This window comes from Malus domestica, chromosome 05, assembly GCF_042453785.1.
Source record: "Malus domestica chromosome 05, GDT2T_hap1".
In the NCBI taxonomy this organism is placed as follows: Eukaryota; Viridiplantae; Streptophyta; class Magnoliopsida; order Rosales; family Rosaceae; genus Malus; species Malus domestica.
In genome coordinates, this window is record NC_091665.1 from 46350364 (window position 1) to 46371256 (window position 20893).

At 36.3% G+C, this 20893-nt stretch overlaps 3 protein-coding genes across 3 annotated transcripts; 1 reads left to right on the forward strand and 2 right to left on the reverse strand.

Moving 5' to 3' along the window:
- The first annotated feature begins 115 nt into the window (after positions 1-115).
- On the forward strand, positions 116-5499 carry LOC103434417 (transcriptional adapter ADA2b). Its single transcript, XM_029098923.2, has 13 exons — positions 116-700; positions 1184-1239; positions 1495-1670; positions 2147-2212; positions 2318-2443; positions 2531-2606; positions 2882-2945; positions 3035-3093; positions 3193-3312; positions 3646-3862; positions 4199-4409; positions 4719-4991; positions 5146-5499. The coding sequence occupies exons 1-13, from the start codon at positions 651-653 to the stop codon at positions 5335-5337; spliced, it is 1686 nt and encodes a 561-aa protein (XP_028954756.1). The 5' UTR covers positions 116-650; the 3' UTR covers positions 5338-5499.
- Positions 5500-5842: 343 nt separating this feature from the next.
- LOC103427780 (uncharacterized) lies at positions 5843-13318 on the reverse strand. Its single transcript, XM_008365850.4, has 7 exons — positions 12806-13318; positions 12276-12623; positions 8451-8530; positions 8254-8370; positions 7305-8111; positions 6733-6949; positions 5843-6564 (listed from the first exon to the last, which is right to left on the reverse strand). Exons 2-7 carry the CDS (start codon positions 12565-12567, stop codon positions 6164-6166), a joined length of 1914 nt encoding a protein of 637 aa, XP_008364072.2. The 5' UTR covers positions 12568-12623; positions 12806-13318; the 3' UTR covers positions 5843-6163.
- Positions 13319-17528: 4210 nt separating this feature from the next.
- Positions 17529-18096, reverse strand: LOC103434408 (TPD1 protein homolog 1-like). Its single transcript, XM_017332557.3, has one exon. It carries the CDS (start codon positions 18094-18096, stop codon positions 17704-17706), a length of 393 nt encoding a protein of 130 aa, XP_017188046.2. The 3' UTR covers positions 17529-17703.
- Positions 18097-20893: the final 2797 nt, after the last annotated feature.

Below are 20893 nucleotides of genomic sequence, written 5' to 3' on the forward strand. Positions count from 1 at the left end.
ACGGTGTCGTTGCATTTCAAAAAGGGGAAAGTTGCAAACCAAGGTCCCCACAAACCCAATTTCAGATTATAGCAGTTTCAGATTATAGCTGTAAAACTGAATTCGGATTCTCTTTATGACAATTTTAGAGATCCGTCAATCTTGTTTGCTTCTTATATATCGTGCGGTCAGAAATCATTTTAAATATTTTTATTTAAAATTAAACACAAATAGTACTTGATAAAAACTGACCATATAATATAAATTATAGAGACAAAATTTACGAATTCTCATCATCCTCGCTAAAGATCCGCAAAGGATGCTGTTGTCTGCACTAGTGCGCTACACTGAATAGTCAAATTTACACAAAAATTCAAAACCGGGCATTATTTGCAGCCCCTAAAACCTTTGAGCTTTTATGCCACAAAAAAACCCGAATACCAAGTCTTCAGAGAGGAGGGAAAATCTCACGAATGTCTGAATTTCTCAACTGACCCCTTGATCCCAATTCGGAAACTATCAAACCCAATTTACAGTTTTCGAATTGTTGGGGGGTTGAAGAAGGCTTCTTGGATATATACGTGCGTTTGAAGTTTGAACAGGCACAGTTAAAGCAGCCAAGCTGGTGGTGGTGCTGCTCGCGAGCTCTCGCAGCTTCAGGAAACAACGATATGGGTCGTTCTCGTGGAAACTTTCACTCTGATGAGGACCCCACTCAAAGGTTGTAGTTGGTTTTCAATTAAAGTTCTGTTATTTTTTGTGTAAATTATTACTTGAAGTTGCATTTGACCTTTGCGTGGTTAGGGATTTTGATTGGTATTTGGGGAAATTTTGGCATTTCAGGGTACATTTTGGAGCTTTAGTTGTGTTGAAATCATCGATAATTTGTTAATTTGTTATACAAGAGAACAACTGACTGTTTGGTCAACAGGAAAATGTGTACTTGCCTGAATTTTTAATCAATCACACGACTTGTAAGATTTGTATTTTCCCGGAAATGTAGGGAAGCCCACGTAGCGAGTTATAATTTTGCAAATGTTTTGATTTTAGTTTTCGCTTTTTTTCTGCCCATCAGGCTGCCTGTGTCCTATGACAGAATTCTTTACTCAATATCCGTTTTTGCTACTTGGATTCTACTGGTGTTTCATTATCTTTTCGAGACGTCTATTAACTTTCATCTGAATACCAACTTTTGATAAAGCAGATCAAGGAGAAAAAAGAATGCATCCATTGGAGAAAATTTAGAGTCTTCAGCCGCAGGTACTTTCCCCACTATCATGTAGTAATCAATTGAATCCGTTAAAAAGAAAGATATTGCAAATGGTTTGTATAACTTTGCTGTTTCAACTTCTTGTTATAGTGGTAGTACAAGGTTATAATCATGCCAACAGAGAATTACTGTCTCGTCTTTGTTAAATGACATTCTTTATTTCGTTTGTTATAATTATCCAAAAAAGTTGTGTTTTCTTTGTTCATTCTTTATTTCATTTCCAATTTTCGAAATTTTGGGTGCAGGTCAGGGAACAAGTGAAGGAAAAAGGGATTACCACTGCAATTATTGCAATAAAGACATCACAGGGAAGGTCCGAATCAAGTGTTGTATGTGCCCTGATTTTGACCTGTGTATAGAGTGTTTTTCTGTTGGAGCTGAGGTGACATCCCACAAAAGCAACCACTCTTACAGGGTTATGGTTAGTATTAAGATCTGAGTCTCTTTTTTCTTATATCTTGTTAAGTAGAGTTCTCCGTGGTTTGTAATTATTTGACAAGTGATGTGAATGGAGTGTCTTGTAAGATAGAAATGAGTGTATCCCTGTTTAAGCAACTATCTAACAACTAAAGAGTTAGACTTCCTTTTTCTATGAAGTTGAGAACTTGAGAGGAATATTGTCATCTAATACTTTATCTTTTGACTTACCCCTTCAACTAATAGTATAACGTTTATTATATGTAACTGAAACTCTGTTTGTAAATGCTTTTCTAATGGTAAAAAATGTCCCGTCAGGTGTTTATTTTTTAGCGTATTTCCTTATAATATTTGATTTTTCTCACGACAGAGTTGTTAGTCTAGTTTTTATCCAGTTATGATGCAAATAATAGTGAATTTGGACAATGAATTGCATCCCTCCCTGGACCTACGCTTACTTTTGCATTTCCCTTTCAACAGGACAATTTATCTTTCCCACTTATTTGCCCAGACTGGAATGCAGATGATGAAATACTACTCCTGGAGGTATTTTAATTTGCTTTTTAATCCTTCAAATGAAGTTGCTAGCGATCCTTTTCTATTTGACTTGTATCCGGTTTCAGTCTTTTTTCTATACATTCCTTATTGTAGGCATCTGAAATGTATGGATTGGGGAACTGGGCTGAAGTTGCTGAGCATGTTGGGACGAAGAGCAAAGAGCAATGTATAGAACACTACACAAATGTTTATTTGAACTCACAGTACTTTCCTCTTCCGGTATGATGCAATTTTGAACAAGTCAGTTCTCATTCAAGTTTTAACTTTTCACAAAAGTAATCAAGTTGTGGAATATATCTGTTCAAGGACATGTCACATGTTGTTGGAAAAAATAGAAAGGAGCTTCTTGCTATGGCTAAAGGGCATGGTGAGGACAAGAAAGGTTAGTGATAGTTACTTCTTCTCCGTGTTTAGGTATTTTTGTTTCCTTCCATTCTGAATGATAAATCTCATGGAAGACACATATTAGATGAATTTCCACATTCAGCTTTTATATATTTCTCTTCTACTAAAATAAGAAAAGCCATTAATTCTGGTGAATTTGGAGGTACATACTTTGTAGTTTATGTATTCCTTCTGGTTGTTTTGATTATTTTCTTTTTCATTTTATACTTGGTGTTAGTTTTTCTTATTATCAAATACTTGTGACTGTTATAGGATTTCCTACGCTGGGGGATCATAATTTGAAGGAGGAATCTCCATTTTCTCCTTCAAGAACCAAGTATGGTCACCATCCCAATAGATTCATGAGTTAGACTATTAGTACACATATGATACGTTTTAATTTTGAAATTTTCTTAATTTACTCAGAGTGGAAGATACGCACAAAGGTGGCCCTTCTGGCCGTTTAATGTCTAGCATGAACTCTGGTCAGATAAGATCTATCCTTGACTCCCTGTTTATGACTATCAAATAAAGATGATCTTGGACGATTCTCAGGTTTATTCTTTTGCTTTCCTGTAATTCAGATGTAGAATCTGGACTTCGCTCTAGTGGTGCAAACGTGGCAGCAGCAGCAGCAGCTGGTAACAAGAAACCATCCAACATGGCCCAGGTTAATGATGCTCCTGGTGTCATTAAACTGGAAGGTAATGCAAAGTTTCCACCCATAAATTGGTTATATGTCCTAACATAATTCGAAACAAGTTTAAACACTAAGGCTAATAAATGATGCTTGTACTCCGTCTGATTGGATTTGTGAGCGTTTGTTTTCAGGTAAATCACATGACTGATGTTCTCTAAGATGGAATCATGTGACTGAAGAATAATATTTCTTGTTTATCGCTAACGTCTACAAATCTACACATCTACACATCTACTATCTATATGATTATTAAGTTTAAAGAATTGGTGTGGGATCCATAATTTTATACGGTAGTGATGAACTCCCGAATCTTACTTGTTACTATTATTTCTGGCAGATCCTCATGCAGAAAGGAAAGGGAAGAAACCAAGTTCTTTGGGGAGTAAGGGTCCTTCTTTAGTGGAGATGAGTGGCTATAATGCCAAAAGGCAGGAGTTCGATCCTGAATACGATAACGATTCTGAGCAGCTATTGGCTGACATGGAGTTTAAGGATACTGACACTGATGAGGAGCGTGAGCTGAAGTTAAAAGTGTTGCGAATCTATGCAAAGAGGTAGTCGCTCACTAAGTTGCTTTTGGTGCATATTTATACTCAGATTAGTATATCATATCCATTCATTTCATGGAACTTGATGTAGCATAACGCAGGACAAGTTAACAATGAAGTGAAAAAAAAAAAAAAGAATATGAACTTCAGTCATTAATGCAACCGATGAGGATTTCTGTTTTGTGTGTTATTTTTTGGCTGAACTTCTTTTTTGTATTTTCGATGTACGTTGAGTTATGTACTACGTAGCAATATAACATGACTAGAAGTTGAGATTTGACGCAGCAATTATTGTGTAAAGTTATTGATGTTTTAACCTTCATGGGGATAATTTGTTTGCAGACTTGATGAGAGGAAGCGTAGAAAGGATTTCATACTAGAAAGAAATTTATTATATCCTAATCCTTTTGAGAAGGACCTATCACCTGAAGAAAGGGCTATATGTCGACGATATGATGTCTTCATGTGTTTCCATTCCAAGGAAGAGCATGACGAATTACTTCACACAGTTATTTCAGAGCATCGCACTTTGAAAAGAATTCAAGAACTTAAGGTATGGTACTTGGCTGAGAACAAACTGCTCTTGGATATTAATCCATTTTCATTTACCAATTGGAATGAGTTGTCCATTTTTCATGTAGAAGAGTCGATCTTTCCTTTCACATTATAGACATGCAACTCTGATCGTAAAAGTTTTAGTGCATAGTATCTAAATCATGTCCAATTATTGGTTTCTTTTTCCACTTAGCTCATCACACTCTTAATCTATAAACAGTTGTCTTATAGCAGACACGCACAAATACACGTGGATACGGATGGCTTTATTAAGTCCTTTCACGAATCTTGTAATATAATCTTACAGGAAGCCAGAGCTGCTGGTTGCCGTACATCGGTGGAGGCAGATAGATATCTTTTACAGAAACGAAGAAGGGAAGCTGAAGAAAATGCTCGCAGAGCAAAGGAAAGTGGGCAAGTTGGTCCAAGCAGTCAGGGAGGTCCAAATTTGTTCATCTCCTCGGAGTCTGTTGGCATTGGCAAGGACTCAAATATAAGGCCAGCTGGACAAGCCACTTCAGGCTCTGCCAGCGAAATGGATATAATGGGATTTTATGGATCAGATTTACTGTCCGAAGCTGTAAGTATTCATTTACCAACTTATTAGTTTATCAATAAGCAAGCACAATTGCTGCTTGCTCCTAATTTCGATACAGCGTGTTCTTTTATACTCGTTATATTTGTTAAAAGCCTTTTTTTTCTGAAACAATCATCTGTGTTTTGTGCCATGGCAGGAGAAACGCCTCTGCAGAGAGATTAGATTGGCACCACCCGTTTTCCTTAAGATACAAGAAGTTATATCAATTGAAATCTTCAGTGGCAGAGTCAGTAAACGATCAGATGTCCATCACCTATTCAAGATTGAACCTAATAAGATCGACAGGGTTTATGACATGCTCGTGAAAAAGGGTGTCGCTCAGCCTTGATCGTTGACGCTGTTGCAGGCTTCTTCTTGTTTTTGTTGTAAATTATGTTCATGTGTATCAGTTTGGTTCGAGAGAAATAACAAATTAGCAAATGCTACTGCTGCTGTATCCTCCTCTCTCAATTTCACAAAAATTTCGTAGTGATATGAAAGATTGGTAGTCTCTACTTTCCTTATATTTACTGGTCATGTGATATTTCACTCAGAGTGCTACGTTCGTAATGAGGTTACGGACATAGCACTTGTGTGAAAGCTCGAAAGGTTAACATCTTAATGCGTCAATTCTTAGCTAAAGAGGTCTTAAACTTTATAAGCTTTACAAGGAGGGAACTTTAACGAAAAGCACTTGGTACTGTTCACTTTAACGAAAAACCGTATTTTTACACTAAAAAGTCAATCCTGGTACTATTCACTTTACCCTTTATTTTGTCCTTATCATTAAAACTCAAAGTTTTCAAGCCCTTTTCATTAGTTTTCCTTTACAATTACTTCTGAAGACTGAAAAATATGACTCAAAAGATACTATTAAGATACATATATAGGGCAGTTTTCAGAAGTTGCTATACAAGGCATGGGTGCAAAACCACACACCAATTACTCCTGCGAGTAAATTGAGCAACTGCCTAACATCTGATCACCACTGGATGACAATTACTTGGAGCACTTGGAGTTAATTAATCTATCAGATATAAAGCTGTACACCTTCCAATTCCATGATGTTAGAAACTTGATAGTTCTTTTCCTCTATGCCTACAGTTCGTCTTATCTACAAGAACCAGGCCCCTAAACCTTCCACAATCTTATCAGCAAGGTCAAAATTCTCGACCTCAGCCACGAGCAGCCACTTCTGTAGCTTCTGGTGCTTCACATTTCTCCGTTTTGTTACAGGCACAATCATCACTGCCATTGCCATCACTTGAATTATTAATTTCGTCTTCATTACTGGTACAAGGCTGCTTCCGCAAATTCACCCTCGTTACCTTTCCCGAGTCCTCATCCGGTGGGGCTAAATCCGGTGACTCCTGTTTCTCTTCAACAGCTTCATGTTTAGAACAAGTTTTTGCCACAGAACTAGCAGAGATTGATAAGAGCTTCATGCTAGAACTGATATTTTCAGATACGTAAGAGAGTATATCAGGCTTTGCCTTCACATCAACCCATCTGTTCTCAATCCAGTCTTTGGAAGCCCTAACATCCTTTCTCTGGAAACTCATCAGCTTCTCCTCACCTAGGATACATTGAAAGAAACATCACTCATCCCGATAACCGATCGGAAACCCAGATAAAACATTTTACCAGTTTCGATAGGTTTAAGTCTACTAAACAAAGTACTATCTGAAAGGTAAGAAACATAATTTAAATCAAATACAAAACAGCTTTCCATCTGAGAGGATACCGGGGAAGTAGACTTGTATAGTATCAGCCCCAGAAATGCTAACTCCAGTAACAACTCCTTCCCACCAGCCATCACACCACCACGCATCAACTGCTACTCCAACCTCAATACAACACTCTGTAGAATCATTGAGACGACAGGGTCGGATTGTCAGGCGACCTGAGCATCTCATGCCTAGTTTATCTGGAGCAGCAACTTTAAAGGCAGGGACCCACTCCTACACATTAAAAAAAAATGAAGGTCTAAATTCATTCAGCGATTAGTTTACACAAACAAGCCAATTACCAAAAAGGTAACATAACATTTCTTGCAAATGCACATACTAGAACACAATGTTAACTTACAGGCAATTTGTTAATTCAACTCATACTCATGCATTCAAATCACTTCGAATAGGCGAACAGCAACCAAGCTACATGGTAATATTTACTTGAAGAAAAAAAGTGACTACAGATTTATTTCTGAGGCAATGTCAACAAAATATATACCAAAAAAATGCTTTCCCATGCTCCCTATGTTCTAATATGAGCCAGAAAAGAATTCAAAATAAAGATCTCTAGAAGACCACATACCTCGAGATTGCCAGATCCATCTACATCTTGCAAATCATCATATTGAACTTTGAGAAGCTTCTGAGATGTCTGCAAGACCTGACAACTGAACCAACATCCTCGTATGCCACTATCTTGACAGAGCAACTCTATCTTTTCATCAACCTTAAAAGACACTGGACATAGGGGCTCTGAACCAGCAATCTTAACTCCCATGGTTTTCCTTGATAATTTTAATTTCAACTTTGGGTATGTTGGAACGCAATTTGGTAAATGATTCCCAGTGACCAAATTTTTAACACCAGAATGTCCCTGATTCACCTCGCTGCTTCTGTTTCTCTTAAGGCTCACCCTCATAGGATCATCAGGTGCTAACTCTTCCTCATCTTCATAACCAAATTTATGGTACTTGGCTTTCTGCTTGGAGATGTGGACATCTAAAGAAGACAGAATTGCTTGATTAGAATACCCCCGCAATTTAGCAAGACTGAAGGGCTTAACCTTGCAGTCCTCAAATTGCCGAAAGCACATAAATATTCCAGAGGAAGATTTTTGAGCTACAACAGCCAAGCATTTTTCATAGTGCTTAGGAGTCAGAACTGTTGCAGGACCATCAACACACTCAGCACTGATCACCTGAACATGAGGTGTGATAAAAACTTCTCTGGGGTGTGGATTCAGAGTAATCACATCCATGACTTCCCGAGTGTGGTGAAACCAACGCACTTTAACCTTTTTCTGCCCTTTCTTGTCTTCATACATGTCTTCCACGTAACCTAGGTAATGATGTTCTTCTTCCAAAGCCATTACAAATACAAAGGAATGGACCTGAAAATCAGGGTCACAATAATAAACATTACACCACGTATCAATGAAAATTAAAAAGACGCTACTTAAGGGAATAAAGAGCACCACTAAATGTAGAAATAATAATTTATACAACAAAAGAGGTAGATCATCTGATGCTTACAGAAATGGTAGTTTCATTCTTGTAAAATGCTGGATAATGCTTCAGCTGTTTGGCACAAATCCAGGCAACACCAGACCATTCAATGTCTAAATTGTGAACTTTCACTTTCCTCGGAACCTTGATGGGAAAGGGAGAACTTAGTAAAATGTATGTATGAACCCAAAATCCAGACTTAGCAAATAACAGCATGTGAATACCGTGTGATCAGGCAGAGAAGTTTGATGAGCGCCGAGTCCAGTAATTGGCAATGGTTGTGTTGCTTCATCTGTTGGAGAATCTGTTATAGAAGAGTAGGTTTGCTTTAAATTTATACTTCAAACTCAAATGAGCATTAGAGGAGTGAAAAGTGACAAAAGACCATACATGAATATAGAAGCATAATGCAATAACTGATCTTGGGAATTCAAAAACTCAACAGTTAAAAAAAGCTTATCAACAAGTGACAAAGAGGCAAACCATGGTATGCATTCCAATCCTTGCTAGTCAGCACAGAATTTTCAACCCATAAGAAGAATTTTACCCATAGCAGGCTGCCCAACTTTCATGTATTTTCTAATTGAGAATGGACTAAATACAGGAACATAATCACCTCACCAATTGGCCCAAAGAAGGTATTCATGATGCCTTATGGTAACATTTGGCTCATGTTACGATTGGAAAACACTAAATTAAAGCTAACAAAGATTAAAGATTGAAAAAGATAGATGACAAAGAAAGCTACTCAAGCAGCCAGCTTACTGAACTTCGTTTAATGATCAATGACCAAGGTGAACAAAATGTTAATTTCACAATATTAATAGATTAACCCTTAGAAACCCCTGTAACAAGAAACAAGCCTTAGAAAACCCAAAATATGAGAAATCATTATTCAAACATATTAATGTCCAAAATAACTTAATGCTTCCAATTAAACTTATCGCTTTAAATTTTCATTTTGTACAATACCAGAGGTTGACAAATTACTTTCCTAAGCCAAAAATGAAAGCAACGAAACTATGGAAAGAAAAAGTTTATGCAATTTCTCCAAATCAACAGTTTCACATGTTACTCAAAACAGGAATTTCAACTTAAATATGCCTGTTTGGCTACAATTTCACATATTGTGTTGTATGATACATTACACTCGCTACATAGTCTCCGTTGAACAGAAGCAAGGACTCCATAGCCAGATTCTCAATTCCTAGGGGTGTAAACAAATAACTACTTACAGGAACTAAAATCTTCCAAAATTTCACACGTGAGAAACAAAGGCCACAAAATTAGGGTTTTAAAATTCACCACCCGCACCTCTTCCAATCACCCCCAACCCATAAAACAAAACAAAAATGAAAGAGAGAATAAATAATTCACATCCAGCTAAAATTTCAAAATGTTCGGTGAGCAATCAAATCGTGGTTCTAAAAGGTAAACATGTAATAAACACGAAAGAGAGTGCAAGACATGAAGAAAAAGAAATTAGTAGGCATAAAATTTAAGGTCTGATATGGGTACCCATTCTATCATTAGAGGTTGAAAATCCCATTGACGAACTCATACTAGCTCTCCCTCTCTCTCTTTCTCCTCCCTTCCTTAAGTGGGTGCAGTGGATTTGTGAAGATTGAAGAAGTAGAAGGCAAGGATGTTTAATGTGACATGAGAACAGGCCGGCAGAAAGAGCTTATAAAGAATGATGATATAGAGACACGTAACAGCCAGCCTCTCCTTTCTGGAAAGATGCTGAAATATAATTGGCTTTACATATTTCTTTTCAAAAAGTTGGATTTCAGTTTATCAAAGGAAACCAAATTAATACAGGCAATCTCCTCTAACCATAAATCACTAACGTATAGTATTAACGATTAAGTTATCGACTTTTTTTTTGGATTACAAATCCAAAATAATTTTCATTTCTAAGAGAAAAGGTGGCCAGAATACTCCCTCCATTCTCATAACAGAAAATATTTGAAAGGTAAAATTTATCTAATGCAATTATTGTGGATTAATAGGAAAGGAATTATGTATCCGCCCAGATGTCTTCTGATTACGTTACATTCCTAATGAAAAACTTACTTGATTTGATTAAGAATGGTTTACTTGGTTTTAGAACTATCGACTACACCATGTGCAGAAGCAGACGCTTAGAGCTACATGTAAGATTCCTAAAGAAAAACTTAACAGTGGCAAAACCCAATACTGTGGTATGCTATAATAGGTTATTGTAAGAAATTCAAAGGCATTTAGCATGCCTCCCAACTCCCAATTAGATAAATAATGTAAAAGAAATTGCCTCACCAAAGCAAAGGCAAACTGTATGCTATGTATAAAACTGGAAATGTCTTTTGCCATATATAAGTGGGACTGTTGTCAAAACATGTTGGATAGAAATACCTTAACATATTAAAACTAAGTTGTTTCAAAGAAAGTTTCTTTCCCATTTTTTTTTTCCTTCTTTCAATACTCTGGCCATCTGCTAATGGAAAGCACATGAGCTTAGAATTACATCCTAATGAAAATATAGCACCGGCAAAACACAATGCTTTGATATGCTAAAATAAGTTCTACCAAAGTTCAAAGGCAGGTTCAAGTATGCCCCTTATACGGCCACACCCAATTACTAAAAAAATGCCCCCTAAGGCAAAGGCAATATAACTCTTTATCATACATAAAAGTAGGAATGCCGTACAACGGTAGTTGGACAAACATCCTCATTAAGACTGTTGTTTGGGGAAAAAAAATTATTTCTTTGTCCTTTTTTGCCTCCTTTCCGTATTCTTGCCTTCCCTTTGATACGTATATTTTATTTCTCGGGAATATAAATTATCACCATGCCATCTCTCTTAAGTTATTAGTTCTCAGTATTATACTCACATAATTAAAGCTGACTATCAGAGCAATTTACTTAAGAACATATATCCAATATATCTCAACCTTGAGCATCCAATAAATTATTTATTCATTAAATCAACTCCATACATTTTAAAAGTTTGAAAACCTCGCATACCATTAACATAAGAATACACCACCAACATGTTTCAATGTTCAGAAATAAAATCATTCTAGTCTATATTTCACGTACAAAGCACACATACGGATGCAAGCACATGCACATGCATGCTCACTCACACTACAGAACCTAACGTATAAATTAGAGAACATACTTCCATTACTTTCAAAACTTCCTATGCTAGTATAGATGAAACCATGTACTCTTTCAAAAGTGCAATTCTAGGGGAGGATCTTAGGCAAATATCATCTCAATTTACGGTTCCAAATATGTTCAGAGCTAGAACATTTAGTGGGGAGACAGACATGAATTAAATAAACAAATTTTTCATGTTGCTGTGGATAGCTCAACTGGCATAAGTTGTTCACAAACTAGTATAAATTTCAACAGCTTCTGAGGCAACAACAGACTTAACTAAAGAAATTCTGGATAAGAACTTCCTTTTTTTTTTCCAGTTATTCACCTCTGACTCTAAACAAAATGAAACAAACGCACAACATTGAATGTAATTTTTCTTAAAGTCACCTACTTGTGTGAGACTTGTTAGGGTAGCGTTAATATCAAACTTATACAAAATGTTCCAATTCATTTTAAACTAAAGCATTATGATAATCAGTCTGCAAAATTTAAAATCCAAGATTCTAATTATAAAGATAAAAGATGCAATGTTGGAGGGACCTACTACTGCTTGCCCTACACTGAGAAATTTACATCAATGCAACACAAAGATGACTTAAGTCAATCTCACAAGTATCTCCAATTCAACCTTTACATAACATATCACTACCCCTTAGTAAAGTATAAGTATAACCATACTCATGAAATTTGTTATTCTAAACATGGTATGTCAAGGTCTTCTTCCGTATTGACATTCTATTCAAAAAAGTATATTGAGGCAATGCTTATCATAACTTGTATTCATAAGCTTAAATCCACTCACAAATCACAACAAATGACAATATTATTCATCATACTCAGCCAATGCCATCAAAAATTCCATAAAGGGAACCTGAAAAGTGCGATATATAACTTAACATACCAGGAAACTCTGACCAGCAACGCCTCGAGACCAAGGAAGTAAGCCATTCTACAACTTCTCTTCTTGCTCTCCATTTGGTACACACATTAATGAATCCCTTGGACTCGTAAGTCTCCACGAACTCATCCGAAAGAACATACACCATGTGCCTTATACTCCTCTCAGTCCCTACAACAGCAAGGACTAATTCCCCTGATGCCTCCTTCAAGTAGTAATGGACCACACGGCTACCGCGCTCTTGACACAGAGTGTGCTCCTCCCACGACACAAAACTATGAGTATTCGTCATCATCTCTATATTAAGACACCCAAAATCACAGAACAAGAAGCCCCCTTTTATCACATTACCTGAAACATCACAACTTCACAAGAAATAAGCTTTTTGGTACTCAAATAATAACCCAATGACCATAAAACCCTAACTTAGAACTTGGGTTCTCATAAAAACTCAATCCCATTGAAGAAAAAGCACAGTAAAGTTCAGATAAATAATAAACAAACAAATAAGAATGATAGGAAAGAAAACCTACCATTGCAGGTATACTCAGGGAGCGGAAATTGCTGTAGCCAAATAGCCTCCAAAAGAAAATAAAAACTGCCCAATAGTAAAAACAAAGAGAGAGAGCTAGGGTTGCTGTAAAACCTAGACCCAATTCAAAAAAGACGAATTGGGTATATCTCACTCTCAGCTGGTTTCAGCGAAAACAAACAGAAGATTGAAATGCCATTGACGGCGAGGACGACGAAGAAACCCAAAGAGCGGAAAAGTGAGAAACAAACAAAAGGTGGGGGTTTTCAGCGGGTTGAAAGGTGAAAGCAGAGCAGAAAAGGAGTGAGCTTTTTCGTGAAAAGGGGAAGGAGGAGAGAGAGGGAAGGAGGAGAAGGCTATGGAAGACGAGGGGAGGGGCGGAATAACCTAATGTTTAGAGAGGGAGGGAGAGAGAGGGGCGGCAGCGGCAGGGCATGAGTCGGGTTTTGCAGAGCTTGGACACCAAGGCAGCCCATGACATCTGGTGACTGGTGAGGGAGAAGTGGTAAAAGCCAGAACAGGGAGACTACCATTGACTTAGGTAAGTGATTTAAGCTGACCAATAAAGAAAATACCAAGTAATATAAGGTAAATGATACCTTTAATTTTCATAAAAAAATTTAGGATTCATCGATGAAAATGCAACTAGGTTATTGATGAGTAGATTTTATATTATATATTTTACCCTAATCTTAGTATATTTTGGTTAATATATTGGAAGAATTTTGATACTTTGAATTGTATTTTCAATATAGGACTTTCGACTTCCTCTGGAGCAAAACAGGACCAAATGGACGAATTTTGGAGTAATTCCAATTGGAGGACGTTCGTGAGTCAATTAGCTTGATCGTATCAAAATTTGGGATTTTTCCACCAAGCAGTTATTTTCTGGCGATGAAATAAAGAAGCCGTGCGCAGTGCTGGAAAGTGACGTTTTTGGGCTTAAATGACGTTTTTGGAGCCCAAGATGACCTCGGATGGGTTCGTGGCCTTCTGGAAAAGTGTTCAGAATATTCCAAACATCAAATCCAGCTATATTGGGCCAGTTTTGGAGCAGCTTTTGGGCCAAAACGTGGCTGTTCAGATTTTAGACGAATTTTACTATTTTTATTTAGGGTTTTTATTAATTTTAGTTGGCTAGGGTTTTTGTGGTGGCTTAGCAAATATATTGCTTAGCCGTCTACAGTTTTAGGGAACGCTTTATTTTATGCAATACTGGAGACAAAGAGAAGTTCTAGGGTTTTGAAGATTTTCTACTTGAAGGTGTTTTCAATCATTTTCTTAATAGATATTTCTATGATTTCAATTATGAATATGCGGAACTAATTTCCTTTGCTAGGGCGAAGCCTTGAGCCTTAGCATGAATATGTGATTTTTATTTAATTGCTTATGATCGATTGCATGCGTACTTTGAATTGTTAATCACCGGGATAAAAACTGTCTAATTGTCGTAATGCCTGATCACCATTAGGATCTTTAGAAAAGTAATTTGATGCAATTTTGGTCGGAAGGTTCCCTGAAATTGACGCTGGCTTCTTGTGATTAATAATTGTAATTTCTCTTAGGATGAATATCACGTCTTAAGGATTGCATGGTTTTTCAAAGGATTTTCATAAAGCATAATGAGTCTTTCATGTTCATATTTGATCCGAACGTCCGGACGGGTTGCATGTTAGATATACGTTCTACGTTGGAGGTTCCAAGTAGAATATGAATTAGGAAAATCTAACCTTCAAAGTGGTATGTGTAGATCATAAGTAATGGGTAAAAATTCATAGGATTACTAGGTGATGGTGGAACCCTAGTGCCTTCTCAATTTGATTTTCTCAAAACTGTTTTCTTCTCTAGTCCTAATATTGCAGATTGTCTTATCATTAATAGTTAAATTCGTTTTTAATTTAAGTAGGTTATAAAATCAATCATCTAAATTTCTACTTTACAATCATTAATTGAAATCTGATTTGTTTCGAATTATTTAATAATCCCTGTGGAGAATGACCTTGCGAGATCCGTTTATACTACAATAACCTTGTGATTCTTGCAAGTAAAATAAGAGGTTTTTATCGCATTCACATAAGCAGTAAAAATCCTATCAGTTATAATTCAGTTACCGCTGTTGTAATATAGCCAAAGAATTGTTTTAATTGAAATGCACGTACAAATTATAGGTGACGAGAATTTACATACAAATCAAAAGGTAACGAATATTATAATTTAGATATGATTGAAATCAGTTAAATCTAAATCAATAACTATTAGAAGTAAGAAATAATGATAAGTGAAGTAACTTTAATTAGAACAACGACACATGGACATGGTGGTGGCTATTGCATAGCAACCCAAGAAGGAGAGGTAGCCGAATTGGGAGGATATTTTTTTGGGAACTTTAACAAAAAAATTTATGTACTGTTTATTTTTACACTAAAAAGTCAATCCTGGTATTATTCATTTTACACTTTATTTTGTCATTTTCGTTAAAACTCAAAGTTTTTAAGTCATTTTTATTAATTTCCCCTATTTTTTTAGGTTTATTCTCTAGAAGAGAATCATTTCCAGATTTACTTTGTGGGGATTCTAGGGATCTCCACATTGTAGTCGTTCATCGTACATCATACGATCAATTTTCGTCATGCATTATTTATGTTTAATTTTAAATAAAAAAATCAAATGATTTCTGATTGCAGGATGTATGATAAATGACTAAAATGTAAAGATCTCTATGATCCCCACAAAGTGGATCTAAATGGGATCCAAATCCTTATTCTCTCATCTTTATTGTGGAGGTTGATGCTGCTTTGGTGGTGTCTCTAATTCATGATTTTTTTTAGCCTTAATCACTCTCTATGATCTTGTCTCAGAGTGCAAAAGGTTAATCAAAGAGAATTGAAGTTGCAATTTGCATCATAATCATAGAGAGCATAATTTTGCAACCGACGGGTTAGCCAAGTTTAAATAATATAGCGAGATGAATTTTCAAGAGCTTGCAGAGACTCCTCATTGTTTAGTTTAAACTCTTTGTTATGGCTGCTCTTGAACCGCTAGAGTTAGACTAGTTGTTCATGTGTTTATTTTCTCTTTTTCTTCCACATTACCATAAAAATAAAAATAAATTAAAAAAAAACTACAATGAAGAAATCATACTCTTGTATTTTAAAATTGATATATTCAATCAAGATTTAGTTTAATTTAAAAAGTGAACGATTCATAGTGTATATTAAGTTTTAACAAATTATGTTTTTTCCCTTGAGATTTTGGAGAAATTTACTTGAAAACTCATACGAAAATTAAGAAAATCCATTAAAACTCCATCAAACTTTATAAATTTGTAACTCTTAAAAAATTACAGAGGTTAAAAGAAAGTTTGATAGAATAGAGAGAGATCACAAGATTTTCGTGCACATCCCACTCCATTCCCATTTGTTTTGGTGAGGCCTTGAGGGACCCAATAGGCCAGTAGGTCCATCTACATTGAATATTCAACCTCCTCTTATCAAAGTTATCTTGTTTTAAAGAGATAAAAGGCCATGCAACCATGTCCACAAACTTGGAATATCAGAAGGATAATAGAGAACGAGATATCTTGCATAGCTTTGAGACTTTGGAGTGAGAGAGCAGAAGGTGCTCTGCTTGAGAGCTCCCAGAAATGAAAATGTCTACACTGAGCTCCCAATTCCACCTCCTAAAATACCCCGTCAAATATCCTTCATATCCATCCTCAAACCCTAACTCATTTCTCATCCCCGTCTCCCTACCAAAACACCCTCAACATCCAACCATATTATCATCTCTCCCTTCCGAAGCCACAAGCAATAGTCCTCCACCAACAAGAGCATCTGCTACAAAATCCAAGTTATATAGTGTAACGCTCGTCCGGAAAGAGTCTGTCAACGATACTTCCACCCCAATAAACTCTAGTGGAAACAACGCGTCAAGGTTTTGGATAATGGGAGCTGTTTCCGTAGGAGTTATGGCGGCGCTGATGGCGATGGATGAGCAGAAGGCAATGGCATTGGGCCCCGAAGGGCCGCTGATGGAAGAGTTTTGGGACAATGTACGGAGATATGGACTGTATGCTCTCACGGTGAGTACAGGTGCTCTGTACGCGACCTTCGCGCCTCTATACGAGTTGTTGAAGAACCCTATCTCTGCAGTTCTCGTTTTGGTAATATTAGGGGGAGGTATTTTCATCTTCTCCCAAGTGCTTTATGCCATGGTTGGTGTCTCAGATTTTAGTTATGATTATGGATATATCAATCCATGGATTCCTTCCATGTAAGTAAAGACTAATTAAGTAAAGAGATTACTACTTTTTGATCATGCCATCCTAGAGCAAGGAACTTTACTTCTATATATTACACTTGTGTATAGAAGCAAATGGGGAGCAATTTAAAGTTAAATTCTTCCTTGTACTTTTAAATATTATCCAAGTTTGGCAACTAGTAATTGTTGGCATTTTGCTATCTTTTTTTATTCAATTCCACAAGAATTCTCCATGCAAGATGTATGTTCTATATTAAGAAATGTTAGCGGTCATTGATAATGCATTGATATTGTCAAAAATGCATCAATAACATGTTGGTATACATTTTGTTAGGGACAACAAAATCAACACAATGTATTATTGTCCATGACATTGTTCAAGATGCATCAATAATATGTCGATGTACGTTTTTGTTGGTCATATAGTATCAACATATCGTCGATAACATCGACACCATGTACCGAAAAAACATTCATTTAATAGCCCGACTACAACTTCCACTTTCCAAACTTCAAACAATAGTTCATCCTTGCACACATATAGGCCAGAAAGCGAGTCTATACTTAAGAACCGAGTCATATGTTTTGATTGAGTTTGAACAAAAGATTTTATGTAGCTAGGCTAGCTTTGTGAGTTGATCAGCAGCAAACTACAGATGAAACGGATAAAGGGTAACGGAAACTGTTGGCATACTGGAAAGATAGGGTTTCTCCGGGGCCAAGAGCCTCACCATCATTGACCAGGCAGTCATCGTAGTCATTGCGCCTGAACACTCTGGGATTCACCAGGCGGGCGGAGCTAAACCATCCACATCTGACGTGAATGTCGGATATGCTGCAACCTGAAACGCAGGCGTTGAGAATCTGAACCGTGTAGGTTGGAATTCCATTGGGAAGTGGGGCTGTTTGGCCTTGGAATATTACTATGTCGTCCTTTGAGCATGACGTGCCGATACGATTCACGTCTCCTCCTGGTCCTCCATCACCACCCTCGTCTGCATCAAGTAATTTTATGCAAATTTTATCTGTCATTTCCTCTCCAATGTGATGATTGTACAAAGAGTTCTTATAAAGCCGAAATTCCCACCTTAACCTAATTTAGAATAAGCCATGAATGATTATTTTGTGTGAACTATATGTAGTTGTTGGGTATGACTTAAACAGCCTCTCTTAGTGATCTCATACTTAGTTGTTCAGGTGCTAAAAATCTAGGTTTTCAACTTGAGATTCACTTACTTTTTCATTTATTGTGTATTAGTTAATGATAATTGTTTCTTACACATATCATTCCATTTCTTTTCTTTTTAAAGAAGAAGAAACGATAAACACAGGTCCATTTTTGTTAAGTAAACATGCAAGTGATATTGCACACAAGGGTACAAATACAAACTTTTGGATCCATGAGTAAATGCTCAATTATGTTAAAAAAATAGTTTAATATGAATAAACTAGCTTTAGTCTAAGTCTAACATTACTTCTCTGCTTAGTAATTAAAAATATATCATTTATTCAAAATAAAATAAAAAATAAAAAAAATCTCATAGTTTGGTATGAATTGTGAAGTAGTATTATAAAATTATTATAATGGGCCAATGACTGAGCATTGTATGGGCCTCCTTTGCCCAAAAATCAATGAAGGGTCTCGACCCATGGTAATTTTGGACACGTCCATCACATTCTAAGACTGCATAAATTATGCCGGGTCAGAAATGAATCTGAAGGTCCACAGAACCACAGCCCATATGACCTATATTTGATAAGGCCCAATCATGTCGAACCAAATTGATGTCAAGCTTTCTGATTTACTGATTTTACTGCATTGACATCGAGAAAGTTTCCGCTTCCAATGTATTATGACAGGCATATTAATGACCATGCAAAACTCGATGAGTAACGTGGAGTAAAATACACACACACACACACACACACACAAAATAAACAGTATTTAGCAAAGTTCCCTTTTAACTGATGTGGATGTTGAAAATTGAATTATGATTGAAGTGTTTATTAACATGCTTATTTCTTATTGGTGAAACATCATTTGGTTTGTCAATTTAATTTAAAATTTTTGATCTCTCTAATATTATCTATTATCTATTATAACATGAGTGGTGTACCGTCTTGTATTATCAGTACAAGCGTGGAGAAAGGGGTTTATAATTACCACCTGACTGCTGCAGCTTCCGGCCCAGGCCTGTAGTGTGGTTTTCATTGGAAAAGACCTGCCTATTAATGCCAGCTGCTGCTTCCCCAACACTTCCCAAATGAATTAACTCCACAGCTGCAATTCAATAAATACGTACATGTTAATCAAAACCTCTAATTAGTAATTAATATTTCAAAAAATATTAGAAAACACTTGCTTTAGAAAGCCAATTAAGGTAATGCTAGAGAAATCAAAATTTTAAAGTATTTTTTGTAGATCACATGATGTGGTCTATAAAAGATGCGTAAAAATTTGATCTCCTAAACAATTTCCAGTGAACTAAGGCTGGTACGCACGCAGTATTTAATTAACTATTTGGTTGATATTTTTATGAATATGTAAAATTAAGACATGCAAGTAAATAACTAGCTAGATTAATGGAATGGATCATGAAGAAAGTGATGGAGTAGAAATAAAGTATCTATGAATGAGCTTAAACAATTATATCCCTTAAACAAATGAACAGTACAAATAGATCCATCGTTATTACTATATCAAGGCAGGCAGGCAGGCAGGTATGCATGGTCAAATTAATATATATTATCGATCTGGAAACTAATGTAATTAGTTTTCATAACAGAATCAGGATATTAAGGGTAAAGGGTTAGATCGATCCATGCATGATGCATGTGGGGAAGGACGAACTTAAGTTGTAGTACGTAGTAGGTATACCGAAGAACAAAGCAACCACAGAATTAGATATGCAAAGTTTCCTGCAGCCATTGTCGACGGTTCTCAGTAGTACGCCTCCTCTCATCACGGTTGATCAGTTGCTTCGAAATATTGTGCCTCAAAATAATATATATATAACTGCACTTCACTAACTACCAATTTATCAGCTGTATGCACTGTAATTATATGTATATATACATATATATCATCAGAAAGAATCAAAACAGTCTCAGAAAATTATTTCATAGAAAAATAGTGAAGCGAAAAGGACTAACCAGGTATTTGAACCTTGCTCTTCTGAGAGACGGTCACTGTGCTTTTCAGCGGGATTACTTCAAGACTCAAGAGGTAGATATATTTAAGATGATATATATATATATACATGAAAAGATGGTGGGAGAGGGAGAGAGAGAGGGCGCTTGAACTGTTGAACACATGAACTTATAATTACCTCGTTCAAAAAAAAAAATTACGGATAATACTTAATTGGACTTCAATATACAATTTAATACACAACTAACATTGCTTTTGGGGTTTTGCATGGGAAATGTTGACTGGTTGACTGCAGCGCCTACCTATGCCCCAATCAATTTCTTTTCTCCAGATTCCAGCAGCACTAGCAGGGATGGAAAGACTTTCCGGATCCTTTCTACCTAATCTATCAAATCAGGAGGATCTGCGCGTTGAAATTTGATCCAATAACTAAAGTTATTATAACTTTGAAAGTAGCTCGTGTTTGTAGCTATTTGATTAAATTTCAACGGCATGAATTTCATGATACAGTGAACTAGGAAAAAGAGATTTGGAGAGTATGCCTTTCCAGAAGGGACTGCACACGGCCGGGTTTGAAAAGTTGGAAATTAAGAAAAGAAAGATTAAATAAACAATAGAAAGAAAACTGGGTACTTGATCCGGAAACACACACATATATATATATATATATATATAAAG

Bases quoted from the DNA above. Each gene is read 5' to 3' on its own strand.
- LOC103434417 (XM_029098923.2), top strand. From the start codon at position 651: ATGGGTCGTTCTCGTGGAAACTTTCACTCTGATGAGGACCCCACTCAA. The intron at 1,240-1,494 runs GTACTTTCCCCA...TTTTGGGTGCAG, and splicing joins TTTAGAGTCTTCAGCCGCAG to GTCAGGGAACAAGTGAAGGA. The intron at 4,992-5,145 runs GTAAGTATTCAT...GTGCCATGGCAG, and splicing joins CAGATTTACTGTCCGAAGCT to GAGAAACGCCTCTGCAGAGA.
- LOC103427780 (XM_008365850.4), bottom strand. From the start codon at position 12,567: ATGATGACGAATACTCATAGTTTTGTGTCGTGGGAGGAGCACACTCTG. The intron at 8,531-12,275 runs GTATGTTAAGTT...CTTCTATAACAG, and splicing joins TTGCTGGTCAGAGTTTCCTG to ATTCTCCAACAGATGAAGCA. The intron at 8,112-8,253 runs GTAAGCATCAGA...CCTGATTTTCAG, and splicing joins AGAATGAAACTACCATTTCT to GTCCATTCCTTTGTATTTGT.
- LOC103434408 (XM_017332557.3), bottom strand. From the start codon at position 18,096: ATGACAGATAAAATTTGCATAAAATTACTTGATGCAGACGAGGGTGGT.